General features: G+C 42.5%; 4 protein-coding genes across 5 annotated transcripts; 1 reads left to right on the top strand and 3 right to left on the bottom strand.

The window, feature by feature from the left end:
* Nucleotides 1-207: 207 nt before the first annotated feature.
* decr2 (2,4-dienoyl CoA reductase 2, peroxisomal) lies at nt 208-7,569 on the bottom strand. 2 transcript variants are annotated; one of them, XM_079757102.1, is made up of 11 exons: nt 7,514-7,569; nt 4,964-5,714; nt 4,022-4,135; nt 3,827-3,895; nt 3,583-3,634; nt 3,312-3,447; nt 2,715-2,839; nt 2,349-2,442; nt 2,102-2,206; nt 974-1,217; nt 208-684 (listed from the first exon to the last, which is right to left on the bottom strand). In XM_079757102.1, the coding sequence occupies exons 1-10, from the start codon at nt 7,533-7,535 to the stop codon at nt 1,000-1,002; spliced, it is 1,686 nt and encodes a 561-aa protein (XP_079613228.1). In that variant the 5' UTR covers nt 7,536-7,569; the 3' UTR covers nt 208-684; nt 974-999. The 2 variants fall into 2 exon arrangements, with proteins under 2 accessions (XP_079613228.1, XP_079613227.1); XM_079757101.1 differs by having other exon boundaries at nt 1,029-1,217.
* Nucleotides 7,570-10,881: 3,312 nt separating this feature from the next.
* On the bottom strand, nt 10,882-14,196 carry mrpl10 (mitochondrial ribosomal protein L10). The gene is made up of 5 exons (XM_079756914.1): nt 14,156-14,196; nt 13,427-13,599; nt 12,824-12,988; nt 11,905-12,049; nt 10,882-11,456 (listed from the first exon to the last, which is right to left on the bottom strand). Exons 1-5 carry the CDS (start codon nt 14,193-14,195, stop codon nt 11,215-11,217), a joined length of 765 nt encoding a protein of 254 aa, XP_079613040.1. The 5' UTR covers nt 14,196; the 3' UTR covers nt 10,882-11,214.
* Nucleotides 14,197-14,620: 424 nt separating this feature from the next.
* Nucleotides 14,621-17,132, top strand: pnpo (pyridoxamine 5'-phosphate oxidase). Its single transcript, XM_079756402.1, has 7 exons — nt 14,621-14,792; nt 15,222-15,346; nt 15,444-15,543; nt 15,623-15,676; nt 15,853-15,981; nt 16,110-16,180; nt 16,389-17,132. The coding sequence occupies exons 1-7, from the start codon at nt 14,628-14,630 to the stop codon at nt 16,552-16,554; spliced, it is 810 nt and encodes a 269-aa protein (XP_079612528.1). The 5' UTR covers nt 14,621-14,627; the 3' UTR covers nt 16,555-17,132.
* Nucleotides 17,133-18,442: 1,310 nt separating this feature from the next.
* prr15lb (proline rich 15 like b) lies at nt 18,443-18,799 on the bottom strand (the record flags this gene model as incomplete). The annotated part of the gene is made up of 1 exon (XM_079757506.1): nt 18,443-18,799. The coding sequence occupies one exon, from the start codon at nt 18,797-18,799 to the stop codon at nt 18,443-18,445; it is 357 nt and encodes a 118-aa protein (XP_079613632.1).
* Between the last annotated feature and the right edge of the window lie 3,528 nt (nt 18,800-22,327).

Raw genomic sequence — 22,327 nt, 5'->3', positions numbered from 1 at the left:
GCTCAGTAACAACTAGGAGAGGTTTCAATATATCAATTTGTGGGGTGAGGCTATGGAATGGTTTGAATGTGGAGTTAAAGCAAGGTCCAAACATTGACCAGTTCAAAAAAGGTTTAAACAGATGGTGTTCCAGCACTACAAGAATGAAGATGTGTTTTTTTGCTTCCAAGTGGGAAACTTTATTAAGATAATTATTTTTCAGGTATTAATTGCAAGTTTAATTTAAGTAAAGGAAACAGGTAGTAGTTTATAATTGTTGTATGATTTAATGAAAGGTGGTGGGATTAAACAAGTGTATACTTCTTCCCACTCCTTTCCAAATGTGCATATTTAAAAATGACAAAAATCACTGTTGAGAAAGTCTGGATAGCAAGCAGTTCGTTGCCATGAGCTAATTGTTCTATTAATGAGCATGTTAACAACTTGAAACAGCCGATAGACAGTAATTGGGTTCATACATCATTTATGCTACTGTAACAAAACTGTAGCCACAGGTAAAGGTAATAACATATTATTTATGTTTGCAGTACATTAACTTTATTGGTCCATTTGTGAGATATTATTCACAACACTCCAGCCCTTTACCCCAAAACAGATTAGCAACAACCGAAGCAACCAACAAAGAAGGTTCAGGTAGTCTCTGGTTTCATCACTTGTCCCTCCTAGCTTCAATCGACCAATGGCCTGAAAATGAAAGACAGATCTTAATGTCATTTTAATGGCTTGAATGGAGGAGAAACGTTTCATAGCTGGTAAATATATCCAGGTACGGACCGGATCTGTGAGTTGGGGAGAATTACAGAACAGCCATCAACCTGGCCTTACAGGTAGCATTTTGAATCAAATTGATAAATTATTGAAAATAATTTGACATCTAGGGCCGGCCTGTCTCCCCACAGTAACAGAACTCACACACTTCAACACTTTTTAAAAAAGTAATAAAAATCTGTAGGCACCGCCTCCTCCTACACACCTGGGCCAGGAGGAGGCGGGGCTGGTTCAGAGTTTAGCAGAGTTAGAGGCTATACCCAGCATCGCAGCCACGTCATTGGCTGAGGTGAGCCACGCCCCTCCATCCATCACAAGTGCGGCACCCGTCATGTAGGATGACACCCGGCTGGCTAGGAACAGGACGCCGTGCGCCATCTCCGTCTTGTTTCCTGCCCGCTGGAGAGGTATAGAGCTGAAGGCTCCCCTGGCCTCACCCTGGGGCCCTCCTGCAAGGACCAGGAGAAAATTCTAATAAACCACATTGTCAAATCTTCACAGCAGCTCATAGCTGTCCCAGGGGAAGGTATATCTTTGCAAGCAAGTCATTTCGAAAATAAACATGGACCTTAAATATAACCTTGTCTTGCCCCATAAGCAATGCCAGCTTTAGACAAAGATTCATTACCTATGGTGACCAGAAAGGTTCTGTTTTAAAAAGGTAGGAATACAACCAAATAAGGGGACTGAGAACACAGACATTCATTTAAAGGCATGCAAATGGGTCACATTTCAGCAAAAGCTTTTTTATAAATTTTATTTTATTTGGGGGGGGGGGTCTATTTCTCAAAGTTGTCTGCAGGTAAAGTAAAATGTGGGTAGACGTGGGGTTTGAGTGGTAAGGCAGATATTACTGATAAATATCTCATCCTTATTATATTTTGTAAACCAGTGAAATGTCCTCAAATTATTTTAAGTTTCCTGGTGTGAAATGAGATTTTTTTAATTAGATTCGATTTTTTTTTTTAAAGTAAACTTGTACCTCCAACCCAGCAAGAACAATGAGCCTGCAAATAACAGGGTTGTTCAACATCTACAGGCAAATAAGCGTCATATAGCGTTAGATTGGATGCCATAATAAGGAATGTGAAGTTGACCTCGCACAGCGTTGATTGCTATGGCGAACGCACCATGTTTAAAGGTCGCTTGATTGCCGTCTCACAAAATGGCGCCCTACGTGATGTTACTTCACATTCCCTTTACATAAATCCCTCCAAAGATGATTAGAGGTCATATTTCTTCGAATACCTAAATGTGTCTTTAATGAGACACATATTGTGGAACAGTGGTGAGAAATAAATATTTGGCCAACATACAAATAAATAATGCTTACCAAGCCTGCGGTAGCCCTCGGTGCCTGAGATGGGCCCCGGGGCCAGGGTATTGACCCTCACTCCGCTGGGGCCCCACTCCACTGCCAGGTGTTTGGTCATGGCATCTGTGGATCACAACGGTGAGTACAGGTGTAAGGGAGTAGGTTTGTGTATATATACATGATATATCTGAAATCCAATATATATTGGCCTAATATTTGCATTTTATTAAAGATTGGATATGGGGTTCAGGTGTAGGCGAGTTACCGTTGGCTGCCTTGGCAGAGCCTGCGTGCACCTGTAGGCCCTGGCCCCGGTAGCCCAGAGTTGCGGAGATATTCACGATGTTCCCGCCATGATCCTGCTCAGAGAAACCACATTAAGCCCAAAGCACACAGAGTAAGAATTTAGTTTTATTCTTATATTGTTTTAACAGAGCAACGGAAACGGATAGTGAATGTAAAGTGGATGTTTTTAAATCGCTGGCATTTTGCTAGAACTTTTACAGATTTAATCATCCTTATGAATGGCACCATTTGCTACACGTAATTTATGTTTTTCTTGGCAGATGAACTATATTAAATAGTTGAAAATGTTGCTGACTGAGACAGGAAGCATGTCTTTTTACCGGACCTTGAACCACTTCTCGTAGATCACTTTGCTGGCATTGAAGGTGCCCATGGTGTCAATCTCCATCACAGTCTTGAAAGCGTTGAAGGAGAGGGCCGATGCTGGGCACAGGAAGTTGCCAGCTGCATCTTTTTTGAAGTAATTCAAACACATATTTAAGGTGTAGGCAGTGCCATTATGAAGACTGAAAGTAACATGTTTGCGGGAAGTACATGCAAGTTAATACATCGGACATGACTCTGGTGACTTCATGGAAGGCTCCAGCCCGGTGAACTCAATCAGACCCCCTAGTGGGGGTGTAGAGAATGGTCGAGGATGCAAGAGGGAGAGACTATAGGAGTCAATTATTCACAGCACAACTGATATAGCTGCTCTTTCACCCATCAACACTACACATGTTATATACGCAGACCATGATATCAATGTTGATGAGAGCACCCAATAAATTAATGAATCAACAACAAATAAAGAAAGTTTTGGCTATTATTAAAATTACAACAATCAGCAGTTATTCAAACAAAATACCATTATATATGTATATATACATGCTTGGGTGCGGCTGTGAGATAGTCAAACACATGCACAGATAAGAAGACCTACTGTTGATCAGGATGTTGATTTGGCCCAGTTCTTTCAGAGTCTCCTCCACGGCTGCAGTGATGGTTTCAGGGTTTCTGACATCAATATGCAGAGGCAGGCAGCGGCGTCCGGTCGCAGTCGACAGCTTGTTAGCTGCCTGGACAGAAGTGTAGCAAACACGTACACACACACAAACACACACACCTGAAAGTTATGGAATAACTTTGCAGTGTTGTCTAACATACTTTCCTGTAATAGTTCTGTAATATCGTGTCATGTCACTGTATGTCACCTCTTTTAGTTTATCCAGGTTCCTGCTGGCAATCACTGTGTCACAGCCATGCCTGACGGGAGAAAACATGAAGCAGGTTGAACTTCAACTAGTAGTTACAGTCACCTAGTATGACTCAAGTCACCCTGTGCGACTACTGCAGAATATTTCTAAAAGACCCAGAACATTCACACAAGTAAATGTTTGGTTTCATTGGACGCTGACATAAGGTTACACGTTTATCATAGTTTAGCATTCGACTTACCTCATGAACACCTCTGCTATACGAAACCCGATGCCAGAGCCCCCACCAGTTATGAACGCTACTTGATCCCTAGATATAAGACAAACTGGCTATTATAATGGAATTACAGAGGTTATATCAAAATACTTACATTTAATGTGATCTGAGAAAAGAAAAAGCATAATAATTGAGAGGATATAACTTGGACATACGTACTTCAGTAAATCGGGACTGTAAGTATACGTGTATGAAGCCATGCAATCATCAGTGCCAACATCCTCAGGCAGCTGTTCTCCCACTCTCTGAGTCTTTGACATTTTTTTAAGTCTTCTGAAAAAAGAGAGCAATTACATTTTCAAAGTAGTTTAGAGTTTAGACCGCACTAAATGACGTTCAGAGACCCATCTTTTGCTCATTTTTATGTTAAACACAACAACCACGTCGTTCGACATATAACCAAGCCAGTAAGTGTAAAGGCTTTCGGGAATAACCTCCCGAAACTACAGCGCAGCAGTTTACTTGAAGCCCAATTGTTTACCTCTTGTTCAGAAAGTGCTCATTCCAGTGTGGCAATGCAAGTCCGAAACGATTTTTCTTTATTATGCAATAAGGGAGGTGAACCGTTAACACTGATGTAACACAAGTATTGTTTTAACATAGGTCCACAGAAGATCCTTTTATCTGCACCTTGGACGTCGGACCGCCTGCTTGGATTTTTTTCTTCCGTGACACATCATAGTGCATTATGGGAAATGTAGTTTGTAAGTGAATTGATCCAAACTGATCCAAACAAAACAGTTTTCAACCGAAAAAACGTGATTGCAAACAAAATCCCATTATGTTACTTTTGTTGATTTGTAATTTTAGCTTTAGGGTTAATTTCCTTTTGGAGATGCACTTTCTCTGGTGAATTTATTAGGCCCTATTGTTGAAATGTTCTAGTCTCTAATGTAGAATTTAGTAGAACTTGGCTGAGATTTATATAGGTCTAATTTTCGTTAAAGGAAAACTGAAAGGCGAATTTGCGAGATGACGGTCTTCGTAGATTAAGCGTGCAAAACAAAAGGTTCATTTAACTTTAAAAAATAGAATGTTAAAATAGAAAAAGAGAAAGTCTTCGTTAAATGTTTGTGTCTGTTGTCGTCATGCCCGCCTCACATCTTGTCCACCATCCGGCTGAACAACTGGAGGAGCTCCCTCCGATCCTCCCTCAGCGCCTTCATCTCGCTCAGGCACTCTTCGTGCCGCTTCTGTGAAGCAGCCATGGCAGCGCCGTCAGAGCTCTCAAGGTAGGCCAACAGGTCATCCTCCCTTGTGTCCTCCAGGTCAACCTTCCTCTTCCGCTTCCGCAACCTCGAGGTATCAAAGGGTCTGGTGGGGGCTGGGACTGGAGGTGGACTGGCTGCTGAAGAGGCAGGAGACGGGGGGAAGGTGCTGGTGGGCTGCGCTGGGGAGGGAGCTCTGCTGAGCGGGGCCCACAGCCCTGTGCTGGTGCAGGGCGCAGGGGAGGGAGCCCCGTCCACCGGCGCTGGGGACGGAGGACTGTCGCACCACACCACCAGCTCGTCCATCTCCTTGTAGAATTGGAAGCGGACAGGCCCCCTTCCTGTTAACGCAGTGTATTCCTTGACTTTCTTATATCCCTCCGTAAGCGTCAGCCACTTGCGACACACCTTTTCGTGCTGGAAGTGCTCCCCGAACTGACTCGCAAGCTTCGCAGCCATCTCCTCCCACAACACCTTCTTTGACTTCTTCCTAGACCTTAGCCGCCGGTTGAGGTCATCGAAGGACGTTGCAGGTCCCTCGCCCCCTATCTCAAGCTGGATCTGTTGGATGAGGAAGAGGGTCTGCTCTTTGGTGAAACCCTCATTCACCGGCAGCGGTGCAGTTGGCTCGACTTCGCCGGGATCTGAATCATAAAAAAGAAACACGTCAGCACAGTACTTGCAGCCCCCAGGGATAAATGGAGTATGCTAATTTCTACAGTTTAATGCTTCTTAGTAACTCAGCCTTACAAATGCAATTTGCAGGGTGTCGGTTGGTGACAGCAGCAATGTAATCAATAATTTATTATTTTTTGAATTTGTACATATTATACAAAAGTATAAAATAATATAAACTTCATTCACTCTCTGTGTATAGATCAGGCTGCAGGTAATGAAAAATGCATGAAAATAAGCATAAATGGTATAAGAGTGAGACACTTTTCCAACATGTTCCAAACTAAATAATAGTTTAATGATCTTCTTGAATTTAACCTGTCATTGGTAGTCTCATTTTTTATATTAGAATATTTTGTATTTGAATGATTTTTAATATGGTGAACCTGTAGTGCTGAATATTAGTGAGACCAAAAAAGGGTTCAGCCGTAGACAGTGACACATTTGCATAATCTGCTGAATCCAAGGTTCCTTATGTGCGTCAAAACATGTCACCTTTCATATTAACAAAAGATCAAACAGTTTCAGGGCCGGATTCCACGATATATGTATAAATACGCACACGCACCCTAGATCTGCGGACAATTGACCTGTCGCTCAGCTCTGCCCTTAGAACGCAGCTGAGCCAATGACATTCCAGCCTCAACTATACTCGGTCGACTCCATTGAAAACAGGGAGGAGGCATAATATAACAATTTAATGGTCAATCGATGTGCTTGGGGTAAATGTAACACGGCCAGTCGGTATCCCAAGAAGCTGCAGAATGGGGTATATTTCATCCCTTTACCCAAGCCACAACGGGACAAGAAGAAGTGTGTAATGTGGATCAGACTGTGTGGCAGGCCAGAATACCAACTGAATTTAAGCTTGTCACCTTCAGTATGCATTATAAAGTTTTGAATATACCCCTCTGAAGCGTAATGTAGTCCCTTTCGATGGCTTCTGGAAGAAATGTAATCATTTTTCGCCCAAAACTTCTCCAAAACCTGCTTTGATATACTGTCAGCTGACATTTTCCCATATGTTTTTGTTATCTAGTCTGGTTTGTTTGTCCGAGTTCGCCATGGTAACGACGGGGGGCGTGACTTAGCGACAGGTCAATTGGAGCGGCTCATTAGACGACTGGCTCGAATCTCCCTGTGCACAGTTATGCGGCATTCCAGATGAATGGTACACCATCCCTAAGTGTGAAATCTCCCAGCTGTCTCGCGAAATTACACCGAGGCACGCCCCCTTTTGGTTGAGTTCAACGAGGTACTCGACAAACAAAGATGGCTGCGCCCGTAATGAGATGTAAACGGGTCACCAACGTGTTTATATGTACTACGTTGTCGTTTTAATGTCGCTTTTACACACTTGATTACATTGCTGCTTTAATCCGGTCAGCAATTGATGGATTGCACGGTCTTGCAGTGCGTGCAATACAATGTAAAGTTGTGTTTTTGAGCTGGTTTGCTAAAGAGGCCAATGTAGCTAACAATAACAATGACTACCCAATGACTTTTCTTCCCTTCCTCGTCGTGTAGCGATGCCAACAAAGACAAACGGGAATGTTGAAAGTGCTACAAGCCAGCAATTACGTCACGTTCGCGCGTATGGGCAACTCGGCCGTGTGGTATACGATGCATCTGGAATACCGCATAATACCTAGTGTAGCCGCTTGCAGACGGTGCTTTCTATCTTATTTGAATAAACGGTTAACTCAGCTGAAGCATCATCCTTGAAAAGAGCACGGCACATATACAAAGACAATACATCTAAACTTACCATCTAATACATGTTCAGCCATCTTCCTTTGTCGAGTCGTACACCACCCGCCCGAGTTTAAAGTGTGAAATCTCCCAACTATCTCGCGAGATTTAACCGAGGCACGCCCTCTTTTGGTCGTAATACCCCCTGTACCACTCGGGACTCCTGAGAGTACACCGAGGAGAGCGAGGATATGGTTGCTGATCTCTAGAGACCATCCAGATATTCAAGGCCACAAAATGTTCACCTCGAGCAGTGTTGGGGTCGTTACTCAAAAAACGTAATTAGTTACTTATTACTAGTTACTTCTGTAAATTGCAATGAGATTACTTTACTAGTTACTGCATTTGAAAAGTAACTTTACTACTTATTACTTTACTTTCCCGTTTCTTAATTTACTGTAGATACATAGACAAACATCATAGCCTTAGTGTTTATTGTATAAATCTTTTTTTAGCTTCGACTCCATGTCGGTATAACACTTGTTCAGGTAGGCTAATGGGAAAATGTTTTGCTGTCGGATATTGGCTTGCGAGCCCGGGTATTTTATCTAGTATTTTTCTAAATCTCGGCGATTCAATAGTCGACAGGGGAAGCATGTCTTCTACAATGAACCCTGCAACCAGCCTGTCTTTCCGTGTCACCTGCTTCTGCGCTCCAACACTCCTTCGCACAAGCAGCTACGTCACTGAAATCGTGCCGAGGCATGCAGGCGCTGCAGACGCATGCATGCAAGACAATAGAACAGAACTTTACACGCAGGCAAACACGGCTTGGGTAACGCAGGAAAGCGCGTTACTATAGTCTAGTAAAGTAGTGTAGTAACCGATATTTTAAATGTAATGCGTTACTTTACTTCGTTACCCAAGAAAGTATTATCGTTACTGTAACGCGTTATTTTGTAACACGTTACCCCCAACACTGACCTCGAGGCCAGACATGCAGAGAGAAACAGAACGTGGAAATCAGAATAGTTTCAGGAGGCTATGTATGCGTTTTATTGAGTTGATTATTCACATCTTGCACAAAAACTGCAGTCAGGTTATAGTTATAACATTATGTGAGATTGTCATTCTTGTCCACAGACACTCCAGCCTCTCTTCACTAATGTCAAAGATTAGGATTTTGTGTTTTCATTTTGGGGCACCGTTCAGTAGTGTTTGGTTAGTAATTTTAGTTAATTAAGTAGGTAAGTAAATAGTTGTGTTCATTGAGTTATTGTTGTGTGTGTGTATTTAGGTATTCAGTTTTGCTTTGTTTGCCACTGAGTCTGCACCATTTATACCAAATTGGTTTGCATTGCATAGCATCTTGTTGACAAGAAAGTAAAGTTTATTATTATTTATGAGTTATTCCCAGCCTTGAATTTGAGTGTCTTTGCGCCTGACCATAAATAGAACCCTGCAATACTTTATAGGCAATGCCAGCAGCAGAGGAATACGAGTGGCCTACTGTTACTGCAAAGGTTCTGTCTAACAGTTAATGCACTGAGAACACAGACATGATGCCTGACATCCCCTTTTCGGCACTTTCAAATGGATGCACAGATCCCTGGAGGTTTCATAGTCCCAAGTCAAGAGAATATTCTTCCCACCCACATGTATACTTGTGTACATTCATTTTCACAGATGAATTATTTCTTTAGTGACCATAAGTTGATCTAAAAGTGACCTGAATATTTGGCTCTTGTCAGTTCTGACCACGGCCCTTTGACCCTTGACCCAGCCCCTTCAGTTGGCCTACCAACTCATGCTCCCTGTTGGCGGAGGTACTAACAGGCTTCATAAAGTAGAGATTCTATTTTTTTCTATGTTTGAATAAAGCTTGATGTAATGTATACTTAAAACAATTCTCACATTAAAGCCACACCTTTTTCTGAAAGATGTGCCTTCAGTAGAACAGACGAAGAGATAGAAGTCTCCCCGACTGGAAACTTGATCAAGTTTTAATTGATTGATGGATTTTCCGTTCCAGATCGTCATGCTTAATTGGGCTTTTAACTGCAACATGCTATGTTCTTTGCTTAGGAGAGATGATGGGGATGGAAATTTCCATCCCTGTTCCAACTAGGGATGACAGAATACCGACCAGAAGGAAATGGAAAACACAATTATTAACTTATATGTTGGAGAACTTATGGATAGACTGTGGAAAATCGACATGTTGTATGTTTTTCATTACTTTTATGTTTACTTTCTTATGTTGTATTATCGGCCCACTGTTTGTTTTCCCATATGGCCTGTAGTAAACTAAACAGAAATGGGGCAGGCTCAGTAACTGCCTTGAGCAAGCTTCTGAACCTCTGCTCCTTGACCTGTCTTTGAATCCACTCTCTAACCTCTACCTGCTCCTTTCTGTATTCACAATCTACTGGGGGTTAGGGGTCCTTCAACACATATAGAAACATAGAAACTCAAACTACCAACTACAGGGATGATAGAACACCGACCAGAAGGAAATGGAAAACAACACAATTATTAGCTTATATGTTGGAGAACATATGGATAAACAGTTGACCCACAAGGGGTAAATAGGGTTAAAATAAACAATAAATAAAATCTTCATATTGTTTGTTTTTCACTACTTTAATATTTGCTTTCTTATGTTGTTTTATCGGCCCTTTGTTTGTTTTCCCATATGGCCTGTAGTAAACTAAACACAAATGGGGCAGGGTCAGTAACTGCTGGACAATAATTTGACTCTGTTCCAATCCAAATAATAGTTTAGTGCTCTTCTTGAATTTCACCTTAGTCATTGTTAGTGTTTATATTGTTAAAGTTTAAGTGCACCCACTCCACCCGAGGTAGACAGATTTATAACTATAGGTTTAACCTCACCAACTGCAATATACAGTGCAACAGTAAGAATATAGGGATTATCGATAGGAGTATAATTTATGCTTGTCAGATCATAAAATGGATCATGATCTGCCATTTATCCAGCTAACCGCTTTGCCAACAGGGCAAGAGAAGGGAGAAGTTGGATGAGACCACCCCACAGACCATTCGCTAACGGGCCTGGAAGGGTAGCTTTAGCTCTCCCTAGTGGTGGTAACCAGTGTTCCACGTGAACGCCCAGTGAATTGGCTACAACCCCTGCTCCAAGAAGCTTAATGCGCTCTCGGATGCGGACATCCAAATCAACTGCTTGACTGACGGGGCTCAGCCCATGTACACCCTGCCATAACATAATATGTATGTCCAAAAACTTGTCTCTGTCTCGGAAGCAGACATCAGTGTAGAACGTATGGCTGGACTAGTTTAGGAACTTGCCATTCTTCTTTTGCTTCCATTCATTAATATGCTAAACCACCAAAAGGGGCAAGGTGAACCCATTTTGTATTATTTATAGTGCAACACTAAAACAGGAGTTGTGTGTTGCTCATGGTTTTAATGTCATTAAATAAAACACCACATGAGAATCAAACCAAAAAGATACATTTCAACAACATTTAAGAAGCCATAATGTTCATGAGGACGTGCACACCAATGTCTTCAGTGGGGTTGAAGGCCATAAAGCCACTCCAGACATTTTTAAAGAGTGGTAGTAGAAGCGTATTCTTCTCAACAAATCCCTCCGCCAGTCTATAAAACCCCAAAAGAACTGTGGTGTGCGGAAGACGCACTAGACAAGTCCTGTCACAGTGAGCCTTCCATCTTGGACCAGATCATCTCCACAACGTGGTGGAAGCCCACGGTGTTCCCAACAAGCCTCTAGGACTACACCGCCACTCCCTCTGACTCCTGAGGCCGTGGCTCCGCGGCCGGTGCCCCCTGCTGGCTGACGTACTGCTGTAGCAGCGCTGACAGGCGGGCCGGGTGGTGCTGGAGCAGGGAGGCCGTGCGGGAGGACAGCAGGGTCAAGCCGCTGACCAGCTCCCCCTGCACCACGCTGACCGAGGGCAGCTTGGAGTACTGCTGCACGCCCTGCGCGCTCAGCAGGGTGCCATCGATGCAGCCGCCTGGGGGTCGGGAGGAGGAGTAGGGAGGGGTTAGTGGTGGAGGCCAAATTACCTCATGGATATCAGACTAACACAGCATCACTTTTGGGTCTACAGTATATTCAAATAGAATGATGTTTAGTGCCAAGTACAGCGAGCCACATCCATTATTGTTTACGTTTCTTACCCAAAACATGAAATTCTGACGTGATGTTGTGTACTGTACCACCCATGGTCACTAAAAGTTTGCATATTTCCAGGGGAACATTTTGATTGAATTCATCTTCAAATTTGAATAAATCTTGCACGGAAGCCGTTAGCTTTACAGAAATACCCAATGTTTTTTTGGGATATTTTGCGCCCTGGAACTAAAGTCTGGCTGATGATATGGGTCTTCATCCAAAATGTGCCAAACTCCCACCTCTGTCTCTTATGACATCTGCCCATCCAGCCAGCCTGAGGTACCTACCCAGCAGCACCATCTGTGGGCTGCCCCTCAAAGTGGAAAGCATCTCCTTCACCTTGCCCTGTGTACTGACAATCAGCACCGTTGACCCAATGAACAGAGGAGCCATGTTGCAGAACTCGCTGTCCTTCAGGAAGGACCTCATAACCTGCAACATTGAGAATACCACAGATCAATATATGCACCACCAGCTCTGGAACTCTCCACGTGTGTCTTTGAACAGAGGTTTTAATACTATATAAACTGTTTGAAGATCAGCTAATAAATACTGTTGAGATTTCAGCCGTGTCACTTTGACACAAAGCCAAACAATCTGATCCTTCTATCTGGTATTTGTGCTTATAGAATAAAATTATTTATTTCTGTCAGTATTTTAAAGGAGACATTTTATACCACCAGGTGTGAGTGTGATAAGCAGTTAAATGCAGTTTTAAAAATCTGCGTCTTTTGACATCACTATTGGGCGTGTCCACCTAGAAGTGTGCTGGATACATGAGCAACGTTTGCTTCAGTCCACTGGGTAGGCTGGTAGACTGATCTTTCAAGCACACATCTAGGTGGACACGCCCACTAGTGATGTTAGAAGACACAGATTTTCAGAACGGCTTGTAAGGGCTAATCACACTCACACCTGGTGATATAATATGTCACCTTTAAGAAAAAGGAACATGCATGAATCACCCTAACCCAAAATCAGGGGGTACAAAATGACACGTCAACAAGTGAATAGGCAGATCCCACTGTCAACGCAGACACCAACACGCTTGACATGGCTTTGGATTATCAGCAATATTCTTTAAAATAATGCCTTGTTATATGCAGCTGGTGGTATCGGTTGGCCAGCTTGCCCTCTTCCATATCGGTGCTTCTCTCCAAGTAACCATATGCAGTAGTGAACCTTGAGGCGGGGGAAGGTCTCTACCTGGTTTGGGAAGAACTTGACGGTGAGGCTGTGCTTGTGAAGCCGGTGTCTCAGGGTCAACATGTCCTCAGAGTTGCTGGCGTTGTTCTGGACCACCGCAATCATCTTGCAGTCCTGGAATACCTTCTTCACTTCCTTCTTCAAGAGCAACACCAGACCGCTTTCCTGATGGTAAGAGTGATTAGGAATTCAAATCTCAAATCATGTCAAACCTTAAAAGTTTCAATCAAAGCCTATCAGGAAATTAGTAAGTAAGTCAGTAAAGTAAGTAAATCGTTTACAGAAGTCCTCTAGGTACAATGTGAGAAAGGTTGAACCCCAAGTTTTTTGTAAGTATTGGCATATTCAGCACAGAGCTACTAGTTCCACAGACTCAGATGTAACTATTTTGAAAAGTATAACCATTGCTTGGTAATGACAGACCTAAATAAAGATAAATAGTACAAAGCTCTGAAGTAAAAAAAAAGTTATGAGTTTGAGGCTGACAACTAATGTTGACACAGGGGATGTTTTGATTCTCAGCCATGGCAGAGACATTATAGACGGTAGATAGTCAAAAGGCATGATATGATTAACCTCAGTCCAACTGGCTTGGTTACTCACCACTTCCACCTTTTTGTTTTGGGATGGATACGCGCCTGCTGCTAGCCGTTTAGGAGGAATGTATTCTGTAACAGCCATTAGCTTCTGTTTTATAATGTGCATGGGCCTCTTGTGGCGGGTCACTGATTTGGACATGTGTCGAACACGGACACACTGCGTCAGTGGCAGCCATCCTAGAGTTAAGAAACACAGGGTATAGGAACAACAGGTTTACATTGGGATGAAAGCTGGTTTGTGGTGCTGGATGGGTGTTTGCATGAGATTAAACTAAAGCTCTTTACTTAATATAGTTGGTAGTCAGCACTTGAATTATACTAAATTACGCTTTGAATAAATAGCAACCAAAAATTACCAAGAAACCAGGAAAGTCTGAAACAACTAGGGATAGAACACCATGATATTGCCAGTGGTTTGGCCTGAATTTTTCACAGCTTCCCAAAATATGAATAATTAGCTTTCAGGTCAACTGATGCATTTTGAGTGGCAATGAAACTTTGAATATAATTTGGCCTATATTGGAGGGATACGTTAACATGGGTTTATTATGATTAAATTATGACCAAGCCAGAATGCAATGCTGAAGCTGAAAGTACTAGGACGTTGAAGCAACGGAAAGGGTTTAAATCGTCTGACCAACATCATACAGCATATCAACACAAGGGCGTTTAACAGGAATACACTGAAGACAATTAATGACAGCCATTCAATGTTTTAATCTAACTGATTTACCTGATTTCGCTAGTAACGTTCCACACAAGGTCGCCGCCATCTTTTACGTACAGCGTCATTCAAGACCGCGCAGCCGTCATCGATGAGTTGTTCATCGGTGTCACATCGTATTAAACGTTTCACAATGTTTACTTTAAACTAAATTTCTTTCTTTGATTTTAGGCCTACTCTAGACATGTACATTTATATATATATAATAATAATAATAGTAATAATAATAATAATAATAATAATAATAATAATAATATAAATTATAAATAAATAATTTATGATATATGATATCATATATATATATATATATATAATATATGTAATATATCTATAGATATCTATATCTTTATCTATATCTATATAGCTCTAAAGGCATACATAATTGCAATTCCTTACAAACCTCTTCACATGGTCGGGAGTCACGTGACCGTTACGTGAACATCCGTTTAGGTTTCAAGCGTAGACTGTGAATGACTGGAGAATGACGCGCATACTCAGTAGATCAGCATTGGGCAGAATTTGCTTGTTTGGTAAGCATTTACAGCCAACGAAAGTGTTTGGTCAAAAGACATCTTGTCAGACTTTGTGTACAAATTCAACCATGGATCTCAGTAACATGAGGAAAAAATACAATGGAGACGAAGAAGTAAGTAGATGGCTGTACACACCTGCACTCGTATGAGCTATTTTATTAAATTTGCACCAATGTCACCTCGAAGAACAAATTGAGTCGGTGCAGAGTCTTGAACTCTACGTCCGGGCTAAAATCTAACTTTCAGGATAGAACAAGGACAGATTTAACCTTCAAAGCTGAACGCTTAACATGGCCATATTTACTTCCACGACCTATGTTGAATAACCATGTGTGTTCCCGTGTGTGTGTGTGTGTGTGTGTGTGTGTGTGTGTGTGTGTGTGTGTGTGTGTGTGCGTGTGTGTGTGTGTACGTGCTTGCTTGTGTGTTTACGTGCTTGTGTGTGTGTGTGTGTGTGTGTGTGTTTACGTGCTTGCATGTGTGTGTAAATGAGCATCCCTATGGATTTCAGTAATTTATTTTTTCTTTTTTTTTTTATTCAGTGCTTTGAGGAAAGTCAACTTGCCTACTTGGACCCCATTAAACAGTTTGGGGACTGGTTCGACAATGCCACAAAGTGCCCAGAGATTGGAGAGGCAAATGCGATGTGCATCGCTACTGCAACAAAGTGAGCCCAAGAGCACCTTTCATAACGTTTTGCACCTTTCATAACGACCTTTGTGTGTCTTCAGGAGTCTGACCTGAAGCTCTGTTTGTCTCTGCAGAGATGGACTGCCATCGGCCCGCATGGTGCTGCTGAAAGGTTACAGCGACGAGGGCTTCCGCTTCTTCTCCAACTATGAGAGTCGGAAGGGCGGAGAATTGGTAAGCACATTTTTTATTATATAATTTGGGAAGATAATTCCCTCCTCAAATGTAATTAAATCTGTTCTATTGTCTGCAGGAAAGCAACCCGCATGCCTGCCTGGTCTTCTACTGGGCGCCACTCAACAGACAGGTATCTTAACTTTAAACATCAATCGACTCTGTGACCAGTCCCAACAATGTAATGTATCAAGGACATAGTAGATATGCTCTCCATACGATCTGTCTGTTGAGGGCAGTGAACCCACATTGATGTGTCCCTATTACCATAAAACCCTTGGCTGATTTTTTTTTCTCGCTCCTGGCCAGATTCGTATCGAGGGCACCGTGGAGCGCATCCCGTTCGAGAGCTCTTGTGACTACTTCCACTCCCGACCCAAGAGCAGCCAGATCGGAGCGGTCGTTAGCAGGCAGAGCACCCCAGTCCCCAACAGAGACGTACGTGCCCTGAGTCTGCATTCAATCACCTGGTGTCTAAATCCCTGGAATGACGGAATAGGATAGCCCAGAATGGGGTTGTGTGTTGTTCGGTTTAAAGGAAAATCTGTATTAATTTTGTCTTGCAGTTCCTCAGACAGAAAAATGCTGAACTAGAAGAAAGGTTTAAAGACACAGAGGTGCCAATGCCAGATTATTGGTAAGTTTCCCTCCCTAATTAATATAAATGTACAAAGAGTAAATTTGTCATTATATTGGCAGTTATTAAAAAATCTTTTGAGGTTTGAGGTTCAGAGATCTCTTATCTATTTGTATTTACTGTCAATATTTCTATCTATGTATTTCTTATAATTGTATCTCCATTGATATTCAACTACAGTGTTGCTGTTGCCGTCTTTCCCTAACAGGGGCGGCTACATGGTGAAGCCCAGCATGATTGAGTTCTGGCAGGGTCAGACCAACAGGCTCCACGACCGCATCGTCTTCACAAAGCCCCAGAACGGAGAGGCCTCCGCGGAGGGCTTTCAGCACCAGGCCGAGGGAGGCTGGGTGTACCAGCGGCTGTCCCCCTGAGGGGAGACTCTCTGCATGGGGAGGCGACCAGGGAGAGAGCCCCTGGGACCTCTGAGTAGAACCGTACTGTTGGTTTAAACAGATCCTCAGTTGACTTGAGTCAAAACACAGATTAATTTTGGGTAGCCTGTTGGCATCATCGAGTGTTATCGGTAACTTGAGGTAATCTGTAAGAAGATAGGTATTTGTTTTAAACTGTGATACAAAGGTCCCACTAATTGTAAAATCGACTTATTAACTTAACTTATTTGAAGGAATGTCTTGATATGATTGTGCCCCTTTGAACGACTCAGCAGAGCAAAGTCTGATAATAAGTCACATAGTAACTGTAAGTAATGCCAATATCTCTGTGAAGGATTTCCTCCTTTGGTATCAAAAGTAGCTGTTCCTAACTGTACAAAATGTCTTAAATGTTGCTGTATGAGGAGCTCTCGTTCCTGATTCAAATTCGTCATGGCTTGGATGTCTTAATGTTTAAATCTGCTGGGATTCAACTGCCTTCTAACAGATGGTTTGAAAGCGCTGTTATTGTCAATTTTGCCAACTTTGTTTTTATGTATTCTACGAATGTAGTGTTTTTTGAGAATAAGATGAGATTGATATGACTAAAATGTTTACTTTTTGAATAAAAAAGGATTTACCAGAACAATTCTGTTCTTGGCCAGCAGATGTCAGCAGTGTGATAATTCATGTAAAACCATTTCCATGCGGAGGTACAAAAGTCTTTGGGAATAGTTTTTATGAATATATGCATTAGAACTGTTACCATAATAATAATGGTATACTTATCTGTAACGATGTTGATGCTATTTACTAATTTTCATCAGCTGTAATATGCAAAACCTAGAGCAGGAATCTTTCAAATATTAATCTCTGGTTACCATCGCCATGGCAACACACCCTGCCGCACAAAAAACATCTCAGATACAGTAATAAGCCATGATACTGGAATCACTCTCACGCTGGGGACCTTTAGACCATGCGACAGCAGGTTGCCATTTTACATCACTCAAAACCTTGAGCGATGTTACTTTGATCTAAAAGGCAAATCCATACCACATCTTAATCAAACATTTTCAGAATATAGACATTTTATTAAATCTGATACCAGTAGAATATGTACATGATATTTATTTTTGCAAAAAGCTTGTTACAGATTTGGTTTGGTTTTCGCCAATGTCCACCTTCGATGGTCTTTCATTAAATAACAATTGATATATATATATATCATAAATTAACAAAGTACGTCTTATCTTTAATCAATATATTATTAAATCATATTCTTTTAAATCATACAAAGATACAAAGATCATTTGATTACAGAAAAAAAAAATGCTGCCGCCTAAATGTCTTCAGAGGCGTTCATTTCAACGTATCACGTTCAGTACACCTCAATAAACCTTTGAATATGAAAACCATCTGTTTTACAGCACACCACTTTCATTCTCTCTGCTGTCTTTATGCTTGTGAGTGCTGGTCACTTGTTTGCAAAGGTGTGGGTGGGACTCCACCAGCTACTCTCCCTGAAGGGTGTGGTGCAGAAACAAAGTGTTCTGGGTATTCATGGCCCCCAGGTTCCGCTGGCTTTGTGCTTCTCTACTAGTCAGCCATCTCTCTCTGTGATCTTTCATTTCTTTTATGACCAGGGACATTGTAGAAATGTCACGTGTGCAACACGCCCACACTTTGCACATACGCATGCCTCATGCATGTCTGCATATGGGTGTGTGTCTGCCCGTGTGTGTTTGTGTGTGTCTGCCTCTGTGTGTGCATGTTTGTGTCTCTGCCTCTGTGTTTGTGTCTCTACCTGTGTGTGTGTGTGTGTGTGTGTGTGTGTGTGTGTGTGTGTGTGTGTGTGTGTGTGTGTGTGAGAGTGTGGGTAGGATCACTACTTCTCAGTGTGTTTGATGTTCTTCTGGTTCTCGCTGCCCAGGCTGTGCTCGGGGAAGAGGTTTGGGTTCTCTGCCAGCGTGCAGCGAACCTTCTTCTTCTCCTTGAAGCGGCCCGAGTGGGACACCTTGACGTGGCGCCCCTTGGTGGCCGACTTGTCCACGATCTTCTCCAGCCGGGCGCTGAGCTGGCTGTCCATGGGCTCCGTGGAGCCGGGGGGCGGTCCGCTCCCGGGGCTCTGCTCGCTCTTCTTCCCCGTGTTGCTGTCATGATCGGCGGGGATCTCGTACAGAACCTTGGCCTCCGACTTCTTCTTGCGTGTGAAGGTCAGCTTCCACCAGCTGGGGTCGGCCATGGCACTGGGACCGGAGGGTTGATGGGACGGGCTCTGGGGGAGTGAAGGGACCAGGCTCTGGGGGGGTGGATGGGACCGGGGTCTGGGGGCGATGGGACCAGCGTCTGCAGGGCTGATTGCTGGACATGGGGAGAGAGAGAGAGAGAGAGAGAGAGAGAGAGAGAGAGAGAGAGAGAGAGAGAGAGAGAGAGAGAGAGAGAGAGAGAGAGAGAGAGAGAGGAAGAGAGAGAGAGAGAGAGAGAGAGAGAGAGAGGGGAAGAGAGAGAGGGAGAGAGAGAGAGAGAGAGGAAGAGAGAGAGAGCGAGAGAGAGAGGGAGAGGTGGAGAGAGAGAGAGAGGAAGAGAGAGACACACACACATACACGAGAGAGAGAGAGAGAGAGAGAGAGAGCGAGAGAGAGAGAGAGAGAGAGAGTTTTATTAAAGAGAGCATATGATTCAGACATTACAGTGTTCAGATACTTTCAAACAATAATAATTTGATCAAGTCCCATACCCTTTTCATATACCAGTATGTTGAAAAGCATTATTAGATATACTCATATCATATTACTTTTGTACTCTCGAATGTGAATACATAATTAATGACATTGAGATCTCATTGGACATAAAAGGATAGTCAGGTAGTCAGGGTGACAGCCAGCTGAAGGGTTCTGGGTTTGAACCCCGTTGCCTGCAGTCCCCCTGTGAGATTCCTTGAGCAAGATGCCTAACTCCTAACTGCTCATTAATAGCACACTATATTGCACGCATAAAACAACTTCAAATAATGAAGCAACTCTAAAATAAAGTGAATATAATATGTAATATTAATAGTTTCCCATCTTCCTCTTGTGATGGGCATAGCAATTTCTTCTGTTTAATTGTACAATTCTTTAATGAGGGCCAGTGGCAGGTCAGTTAGCCCCAAGACACATACATTAATGGCTGACTACACTCTCCTCTGTATCCCTGCGCCCCATATAAGTGATTAGTAAGCGCAACTTAAGGGAGGTGGGACACCTGACCCCCTGTGGGGAGATGATAAATTAATGAGTGTTGGGAGAGTATCCCCTATCTCCCCTATGTGATCTGATACGAGCTCGGCCCATCAGCCCCATGAGAGGCCTGGTCCAACACACAACTACACAATGCCTGGTGTCGTGACGGCAGCGGCGGCCCTGTGGTAACAGGAATCAACAGGTACCCTGCTGCATTTGGGATCAGCTGTCTAAGTCACTAAGAGCAAATGGGTGGAGGTTAAAGTCTGTGTCTGTTCACAACCATCCAGGATGGTATTTTGTATTGTCAGCATACTGTAGATGTGTGTTGCTCAAGATCTATTTGGTCACGGTCATTTCCTTATGGCACTGTAATTCCACATTTTATGATGATAACCACTAGGTGGGATACAGGATGATGTGAGATAAAGAGGTTTGAATAATGTGCGTACAGGAACAAAGAGGATAGGAGGACTTCTTATGAGACTATATTTAAGCAATTTATCAACAGTTTACAACAATAAACAATATATTTGTACCACTCTCATGCTCTAGATACATCAAGCAATATTGATGTTGCTTGGATTGGGGCTGCCTTTTGCATGGCAGTGGTATCATGGGAATATGCAATGCAAATACATATGACCATTTATAGAAACACTTATCAGGGTTATCTGACGTGGAGTTCCCAGCCATTGGTGCACCATTTTTGCATATGGCATGGCAAACAACTGATAAAATATTTTCAGGTCTGTGTAGATTGGTTTCTGTTCACAGCCATGTTCATTAACAACGGACAAATATACAAGTAATTTCTGTGTTGTCTTATCACATTTGATTATAAATACATCACTCACATTTTTTGTACTTTGCTGTTTACCAACACTAAGGGGAACCTTTTGTTAACTGTGTCCCTCACCCCAGTGTCTGCAGTTATGTATTTTCCTTGTTGTGTTTTAGCCTCACTTCACTTTCATACAGGATTTGTCCAAAAAGTCTTGCTTGGGGCCCATGCTCCGCTCCGAGGCCCGTGGACAACACCCCCCACTGTGTTTAACTTGGACGTGACCTTTGAGACAAACAGCGGTGTTGACATAAACGAGGCCCTCCATAGTTCTTCTTAATAAGTTACTATGTGTTCTTTTATGTGTTTGCCCAGTAACTCTTACATAGCCTCAAAGATCGTGTCTGGGAGAAAGAAATGGCTAACCGTGTGCACGGCCCCTCAGTTCGGTTCAGGCTGGAACAAGGAGGGTCCAAGGGCACCTAGCCATGTGCGTTCCCCGGTACCGAGCTACCTTTATTAGTCTCTCAGGTTTCGTCATGGTGGGCCAGGTCTACCAGAACCCCGCTATGGGTCTTTGTTAGCATGGTCCACCAACTGGTCATATAGGTATCCCATATAGTGTTTTCAAACTGATTATTACCCAACTCAAGTCTGTAGTAATAATAAGGATAATATCATCACGTTGTTAGCTAAATTTTCTTGAATATGTTTGGAATTATACCTATTTGAATGATTATTTTAAGTTTGTACGATATAATTATAAATTCACTTGAAGGCCAGACATAGGAAAGTCTCACAAGTATCTAATTTGAATTGCATGTTTAACAATTGAACAAAAATCCCACTCTCATTCATACTGTCTACATACTGTATCATAGTCTATCAAGGGCACATTATTTGTGTCCATGTTTGAGAAGACGAAGGTCATGTCTGTGTCTGTATGCGTACATTGTAATATTTTGCTGCTCCAAAACTTTATTTTCCAAATCTCTGCTTGATCTCTACAAAACAGTGTATTATAAAACATGTGTACACACTGTAATATATAGCAGTGTATATATTTGGAATTGTGCAGCATGACCCACAGATTACATATCACATAACAGCTTATATTGATGATGAATGTGTTCAGAGTAATTTATAGTGCATCATCTTTGAGGGTTAAATCAGATGTGATTCTCACCTGGGTGATGATGAGCTGGCGTCGGTATAGCCAAAGACGATGCGATCAGACATAGAACTTCCCCACCATGTTGAGAAGTAATTCAACTCCTACAACTTCTACTATACTCTTCTTTCAGGCTTGTTCAGAAGTTGTCCCTTTATTTCTGAGTTTCAAGTGATCGGCCAGAGGTCCATTATCTCATTGGATATTTTTTTTATCCTCATTGAGTTTCACTTTACTCTCATTGTCCCTTCTGTGGTCACAGCCTCACTACAACACACCCTACTCAAACACACACCTAGAGCCCGCCCAGCGCAGGGCATGTGATGATAGGAGCCCAGCTCTATTCAGTTTCCCAGGTCCCCACACAATCCAGGCCTCCTGACCACTAACAGTGTCAACCAATAAGACACACAGCTGTCAACATTAAATATTATGGGGGGGTGTGTTGGTGGATGTGTCTCATCATCACACCAAAACTCGTATTTATTCAATAGAAAAAGACAAATCGCTCATAAACAAAGAGCATAGGCACAATCTGAAAGGTCATCAGAATGGGAGAAAGTGATCCTCATATTTTGCATGGGGTGGTTAAAT

This window comes from Pollachius pollachius, assembly GCF_949987615.1.
Source record: "Pollachius pollachius genome assembly, chromosome: 19".
In the NCBI taxonomy this organism is placed as follows: Eukaryota; Metazoa; Chordata; class Actinopteri; order Gadiformes; family Gadidae; genus Pollachius; species Pollachius pollachius.
This window is presented reverse-complemented; position numbering and strand designations above follow the sequence as displayed.

Coding starts and splice junctions, on each gene's coding strand:
- mrpl10 (XM_079756914.1), bottom strand. CDS start 14,195: ATGGCGGCGACCTTGTGTGGAACGTTACTAGCGAAATCAG. Junction 13,600..14,155: donor AACGTTACTAGCGAAATCAG/GTAAATCAGTTA, acceptor TCTTAACTCTAG/GATGGCTGCCACTGACGCAG. Junction 12,989..13,426: donor AAAACAAAAAGGTGGAAGTG/GTGAGTAACCAA, acceptor TCTTACCATCAG/GAAAGCGGTCTGGTGTTGCT.
- decr2 (XM_079757101.1), bottom strand. CDS start 7,535: ATGGCTGAACATGTATTAGATG. Junction 2,443..2,714: donor TCTACGAGAAGTGGTTCAAG/GTCCGGTAAAAA, acceptor TTCTCTGAGCAG/GATCATGGCGGGAACATCGT. Junction 685..1,028: donor TGACGTGGCTGCGATGCTGG/GTATAGCCTCTA, acceptor TTTCATTTTCAG/GCCATTGGTCGATTGAAGCT.
- pnpo (XM_079756402.1), top strand. CDS start 14,628: ATGACGCGCATACTCAGTAGATCAGCATTGGGCAGAATTTGCTTGTTT. Junction 15,982..16,109: donor CCCCAGTCCCCAACAGAGAC/GTACGTGCCCTG, acceptor TTTGTCTTGCAG/TTCCTCAGACAGAAAAATGC. Junction 16,181..16,388: donor GTGCCAATGCCAGATTATTG/GTAAGTTTCCCT, acceptor TTTCCCTAACAG/GGGCGGCTACATGGTGAAGC.